The sequence below is a fragment of the Neltuma alba genome, unplaced genomic scaffold (genome assembly GCF_004799145.2).
Source record: "Neltuma alba isolate B1F8T4 unplaced genomic scaffold, ASM479914v2 tig00012407_pilon, whole genome shotgun sequence".
In the NCBI taxonomy this organism is placed as follows: domain Eukaryota; kingdom Viridiplantae; phylum Streptophyta; class Magnoliopsida; order Fabales; family Fabaceae; genus Neltuma; species Neltuma alba.
The window spans coordinates 374,609-381,662 of NW_021636899.1; the positions used below are offsets into that span (position 1 = coordinate 374,609).

Here is a 7,054-nt window from a genome sequence, read left to right on the forward strand (position 1 = left end):
GTACCTCTCCGTGTGACGACTCCACCATCACCACCAACTTCGATCCAGTGCTTATCAGAAATAGCCATGACGGACAAAGCAATAACGCTTTATATATATATCACTATCCATTATAGTATTGCTGCTATTTAGAAACGATAAGCGAAAACCGACTTTCCCCGTTCGCTTTGGCTGTCGTCATTCACGGGAAAAGGCAACTTCTTCTCTTTTGAAGAGGCCTCTGGATCAGCTCACTACCCTTACTCCTTCTCCCCTATCCTTTATTTCTTTCTTCTTCGTTGCTGGTTCAACAGTCACGTTCGTATTGATCGGAGTCTGAGACTTTCCGAGTGGCGGCGGTGGAGAGTGCTAGCAAGTTTCTTGTGCATTGTTGTATGTCAGTGGGATACTACAGTGAGATCTACTACGGCGGATACGGTGAGCTCGCTAACCCTTTACAATGGCCACAACTCAGGAAAAAGCGGCGCCTTGTTGCGGCGACAATAACAACCGGAATACCTCTACAGATCCTTCGCTTGTTAACCGATCCTCCGCTTCGACCGGTCCTCCGGCGGATCCGATCCGAAACAGAGCCTCCGTCCCCACCTTGATGGCCACTGTCGAGCCCTTCACGGAGCCTCCTCCACAAACTGCTGCCACCAAAGGTTTCCTACTTTCTAGTTTCTATCGCTATTTTAAGATATTTTGTTCTTTTTCAATAGATATTTTATTTATTTTTGTATTTTTTTTAATTCCATCGGCTGACTTGCTGTCTGACTTGATCATGTTGATAAGAACATGAAGGCAGTGGGGATGAACTTGCTGAAGTAGAATGGGCAAATTGCCCATATCAAATCGTTTAGTCAATTTTATTTGACTATCTTGTCTAAAGGTAGAAACATTAAAAATGCTTCTTACAAATATTTTTTCATAAAACGACACAAATTTGTTTATATATTTATTTTTATACCATAAAAATACTTTTAAAACCAGTTAGTTTTTACCCAAACACCTCTGACACCTCTTAAGTTGTCTTTCTTTGTTCTAATTTGTTGACTTTAAAAAATCTGGCTGGCATAATATCTTTCTCCCTATACTCAGTTTGCTCACCCATCATTCAGCTTGTTTAGTTGGTTAACGTGCGGAAATATTCCGTATCCTGGGTGTTAAATTATGACCTGATTTCTTTAATCAAGACTCTCAGAATTTTAAACTCCCTGTTCTGGACATTTAGCTGAATGAGATCATATCAAATGTCGCATCTACCCGTGACCCTTCTCAATCTGGTCAACAAGACAGCATAGTAGACTGTGACAGTGATCTTACTTTTAGATGTTTTTCCCTTGTTGGTGTAGTTATCCCAGTCATGATGAGAGCTCAAACCAGCCACCCTCTGGATCCACTATCTGCTGCTGAAATATCTGTGGCTGTGGCTACTGTTCGGGCTGCTGGGAAAACCCCTGAGGTCAATTAAAGAATTGTCTTTATATATGGAGAATATGCTTTTCTTTACGGTTTGATTAAATTCTTAGATTTCATGTCAGGTGCGTGATAGCATGCGCTTTGTTGAAGTAGTTTTGGTAGAACCAGAGAAGCATGTTGTTGCACTGGCAGATGCATATTTCTTCCCACCTTTCCAGCCATCATTACTCCCCAGGACAAAGGGTGGACCTGTGATTCCTACTAAACTTCCCCCAAGGAAAGCAAGATTAGTTGTTTACAACAAAAGGTCAAATGAGACAAGCGTATGGATTGTTGAACTCACTGAAGTTCATGCTGCAACTCGTGGTGGTCATCACAGGGGCAAGGTCATTTCTTCTGAAGTCGTTCCAGATGTTCAGCCTCCTATGGTATGGAGATTACTTTACCATGCTTGAAAATTGTTATGTTTTAGGATTCGTAGCATCTTCCTCACTGCAAACCTGATTGATGATAACTGTCTTCCTCATTCCCAAAAGCATGCATGGATGGCTGGTAGAATTGAAAAAAACTGCAAATTCTGCTGGTTCTTACTGATCCTAAGAAGTACTTGGCATCTTCATTTCAAGTTTGAATAACTAAATAAATTGCTGAACTGCTTGCCATGGTTCCTTAAAAAAAATGAATATTTTCAAAGACAACAAATAAGCCTATGCATTGTTTGTAACAGGTGCAAGTCAATTTTCCTATATATTGACTTTATGGTAAGCAAAGGAGGAAAAAATTTCATAATCCACCCTTTTATTGCTGTCATAATAAAAGAATCATATAATCATGGTGGGACAGAATAGGATAGGTCAATCCATTATGGTTTTCTCATGCCCGTGCATGCTGCCGTATGAATAAGTTAGGACTTGGGAGCCATTGCTACGTTGAGTATGACTGCTGTTTCCTTCCTGACTCATTAATCTCTATGACCATTTTCACTTCCTAGATGTAATAAGAATTGGTCTCAGTGATTAGAAGCATTTACAGGATGCTGTCGAGTATGCTGAATGTGAGGCTCTTGTAAAGGACCATCCTCCATTTCGAGAAGCAATGAAGAAGAGAGGGATAGAAGATATGGATCTTGTGATGGTGGATCCCTGGTTAGTTGCTGCCAAAATTTCTTCAGTTAAACTATTTGTTCTTTTAAATTTTGATTTTGGAGGGTACATTCTTACAGGTGTGTAGGATATCATAGTGAAGCTGATGCTCCTAGCCGCAGACTTGCTAAACCATTAATCTTCTGTAGAACTGAGAGTGATTGCCCCATAGAAAATGGTTATGCTCGCCCAGTTGAAGGAATCCATGTTCTTGTTGATATGCAAAACATGGTTGTTCTTGAGTTTGAGGACCGTAAACTAGTCCCTCTTCCTCCTGCTGATCCATTAAGAAATTATACAGCAGGTGAAACACGGGGAGGAGTTGATCGAAGTGATGTGAAACCTTTACAGATTAATCAGCCTGAAGGTCCAAGTTTTCGTGTCAATGGGCATTTTGTTCAATGGCAGAAGGTAGTTATGTCAATGTGGTTAATTTTGAAATTTCTTTGTCAAATTGGTGATCTCTACTTCTGATTTTTGATTTGCAGTGGAATTTTCGTATCGGTTTCACTCCTAGAGAGGGTTTGGTTATACATTCTTTAGCCTATGTTGATGGTAGTCGAGGTCGAAGATCGGTGGCCCACAGGTTAAGTTTTGTTGAAATGGTTGTTCCTTATGGTGATCCAAATGATCCTCACTATAGAAAGAATGCTTTTGATGCTGGGGAAGATGGGCTGGGTAAAAATGCTCATTCTCTCAAGAAGGTTGGTATTTTCTTTTGTTCCAATGATTTCTTTTTCCTTTTTACTTTTGTTTCAATCATTAACCTTTGTCTACTCTAGATGGAATTGAATTTTTTTTTTTGGCTATGTCATTATTACAGGGCTGTGATTGTTTAGGTTATATCAAGTATTTTGATGCACATTTCACAAATTTTACTGGAGGTGTTGAAACAATTGAGAATTGTGTTTGCATGCATGAAGAAGATCATGGCATGTTGTGGAAACATCAAGATTGGAGAACAGGTTTGGCTGAGGTTCGACGCTCTAGGAGGCTGACAGTATCTTTCATATGTACTGTAGCGAACTATGAGTATGGATTTTACTGGCATTTTTATCAGGCAAGTCATGATGCCTACATTGATTCACCTGTGAATGAGTTTTAAGGATATTGGTAGAATGGCCAAGTGATTTTGGTGCCTAGTGATCTGAACTTTATCAAAACAAATGCAAGAAGTGTCTGTAGTTGTGAGTTCAAAGGTAGTATGAGCTGGAAAGTTTCCTGAAGTTTCCATACTATATTTGGCTGAGCATAGCAACCAAGTCAGAAAATAAGAATTGATAGCATCTCTTGCATATTCATTTTCCCCAAAGCTTCTGTGATGAGATCTGATCTACCAGCATAGCTATGAAACATGTGCATTTGCCTATTCTTAGCTTATTTGTCTTCATATAGTTAATGATATGTTTTCAGGTTCTCTTGTATGAAATCAAGTTGAATTTCTCAGTCAAACTTCAAGCACGTAGGTTAATCAGCTTCATGAACATGTTTCTTCTTGCAGGATGGAAAAATAGAAGCCGAGGTCAAGCTCACAGGAATTCTTAGCTTAGGAGCATTGCAACCTGGTGAATTTCGAAAATATGGTACAACTATTGCACCTGGATTATATGCTCCTGTTCACCAACACTTTTTTGTTGCTCGTATGGACATGGCAGTTGATAGCAAGCCTGGGGAAGCATTTAACCAGGTCTTTTTTTTTTCCCCCCGGTCATCTGACATGAATCAGATGCCCTTGTTTTGCTTGGTTGACAGTTTTGTTTGTTGTAAGCAACATCTTTAGCTTTATTACCATTTCTCCTTGGACTAATTATGGGGTTTCCTAAATTAGAGTATTTGAAAAATTCTGAAAGTTTACCTTGAAATAAGCTAGGAACAGTCACTTGACTTCTAATAAGTGAGTGTCATTGGGAGGAATAGTATTTTAAAGGCAAACAACATGTAGAGTAAGCAAGCATAAGGTGCTTAATTTTTCACCATGTATATTTCCCTCAAGCTTATTATTGTTAGCAAGGTATTAAATTAATTCTAATTTTAGCAAATAGTCTGTATTTGATTAAATAATTATTTAGCATGTCCTTTTCAATTTGTATAATTACTTAAATTTGACTACATACCATGAAATTCATTTAAAGCAACTATGAAACACCAAAATGTCACAAATTTGATAAAAAATATTTACTTAAATTTTAATTTAAAAGTATTATCACATATCTTACAATTCATTTTAAACAGTGATTATTAATTATATGAAACATAATTTATGACGTATCAAAGTTAAAATGTCATCATAATTTAGTCGAAATCAATGGCTGTTTTCAAGATGTTAGGTATAAATTACTGTGATCTATGATGTAGCTTCCCATGGCTGAGGCATCTACTTTTTTTGTTTTTTGGTGCTTGCATGTCTATTGCTTCATAAAAACCAAGGAAAGAACTTCTTTCTTAAATTAGTATTGCTATCCGGTATTGTCTGCTTCCACCACAGTTACTTATCATTGCCTTTCTATGAGAACATCAAACATTATTAATAGGTATTTTCTATACCAGGTTGTTGAGGTGGATGTCAAAGTTGAAGAGCCAGGGCAGAATAACATACATAACAATGCATTCTATGCCGAGGAGAAGCTGCTTAAATCAGAATTAGAAGCAATGCGTGATTGTAACCCATTATCTGCCCGTCATTGGATTGTAAAGTTTTCTCACTTGCTTATTTTTTCTCTTATCACTCTATTACTCCATTGTCTATGTTCTTTGTGATCCATGGTTGATATTAAGGGGAATGGGACATGTCTGAAATATCGAATGCTTCTATACCCTGCCATTCGTAATAATGTTAAGGATGATTTATGCTTCATAGTTTTCTGTTTATTTGTTCATAGCTCAGTGCTTCCACCTCCTCTTCTTTCTTTAGTTGCTCAAATATTAATTGCGTAAATGACTTGCATTACTTTAATAGCTTCCAATTACAGTTGCTAAAGTGATTTCCTGTTTTAGGTAAGGAACACAAGGGCTGTTAACAGAACTGGGCAGTTAACAGGTTACAAGTTAGTGCCAGGCTCAAATTGTCTACCATTAGCTGGTTCAGAGGCTAAGTTTCTAAGAAGAGCAGCTTTCTTGAAGCACAACCTTTGGGTCACACCTTACAAATCTGATGAGATGCACCCTGGAGGAGAGTTCCCAAATCAAAACCCACGTGTTGGAGAGGGTTTGGCTACTTGGGTTCAGCAAAATCGCCCATTGGAAGAAGCTGATGTTGTTCTTTGGTTAGTTCACTTGATTCTGCTTGTGAGATAGTATTAGAAATGACAATGATTAAAAAATTCTTGAGTAAAATCAGGTTTGCAGAAGATTGGTTGGCCAAGCCAATAATCAGGAAGAGCCTTGTGCAAATGTCCAGGATATCTTTTTGTGCCCACCTCTGACATGCATTCTGTTTATGATATAAGCTAGGTCTTTCTATCCGTTGTAGACATGATTTCCCAAAGAATATTTTGTGCACAGACCCTGCTGCGCATGCGTTTTGCTATATGAGTTTGCTTTATGCATGCGTCAGGTTGTAAATTATCGCATTGTGTACTGGAACATGCAGTTGAGTTTCTCATAATTAGCTTAGATTATGTATTTTGACTTCCATTATAGAGTTTTTGCTCCTTTCACTTTTCCTTGTGGCTGCTTATGCTTAGCATTCAATATCTAATTTAATGACATTGTTTCAGGTACATATTTGGCATAACACACGTTCCTCGATTGGAAGATTGGCCTGTCATGCCAGTGGAACACATTGGTTTTATGCTTATGGTATCTTTCTCAATAAGTTTATGCTTATACCGTTCTATGCTTACAAAGTTTTTTCTGACAAATTTATGAAGAACGTGGACATTATCGCACTGATATGGACTCGTTTATCATAACATTCACATCTTTGGCCATACTAAAATGCTGCTTACATAACCAAAAATCCATAGAACTCTCACATATGTTGCAAATTAAACTGATCCGGCCTTGAATATTTTTCAGGTCCACCTGAATTTAGATGCAAGTACAATTTAGCATGTTTCAAAACAAAACTAACAATATTTTTGTTCATGGAGCAGCCACATGGTTTTTTCAATTGCTCGCCAGCAGTGGATGTACCACCTAGCGCAAATGATATGGAAGACAAGGAGGCCATGCCTTCCAAGCCCAGCCAGAACGGCCTCATTGCTAAGCTCTAAATGAACCCAAAAGCTACACTGTTATTCTGTTACTGATGCCTAATTAGTGTGTTGTTATTGCTTTTTATTATGAGCCAAGGAGTTCCTTATGGTCCACCTGCATATTTGAGAACAGCCGATTGTGTGTAGTAGTGATTTGGATTGGCTTCAGCCGTTTTTATTCGCTATTAATATTTCTCCCTTCCTGGGAGGGGGGAGTATTTCGTACTATTCAAATGTGAGGATCTAAGTTTGAACTTACAGTTCCAACTTTATTATAAATTTGTGAAAGTTTCTGAATCATATCAGTTCAACAAA

The 7,054-nt window shown here is 38.1% G+C and overlaps 1 protein-coding gene across 2 annotated transcripts; it reads left to right on the top strand.

Moving 5' to 3' along the window:
- Positions 1-1,317: 1,317 nt before the first annotated feature.
- LOC114726828 (copper methylamine oxidase) lies at positions 1,318-7,054 on the top strand. Of its 2 annotated transcripts, none has more exons than XM_028913546.1 (11): positions 1,318-1,444; positions 1,524-1,829; positions 2,422-2,546; positions 2,624-2,954; positions 3,032-3,247; positions 3,367-3,603; positions 4,045-4,230; positions 5,091-5,231; positions 5,538-5,806; positions 6,260-6,341; positions 6,638-7,054. In XM_028913546.1, exons 1-11 carry the CDS (start codon positions 1,346-1,348, stop codon positions 6,755-6,757), a joined length of 2,112 nt encoding a protein of 703 aa, XP_028769379.1. In that variant the 5' UTR covers positions 1,318-1,345; the 3' UTR covers positions 6,758-7,054. The 2 variants fall into 2 exon arrangements, with proteins under 2 accessions (XP_028769379.1, XP_028769380.1); XM_028913547.1 differs by having other exon boundaries at positions 2,434-2,546.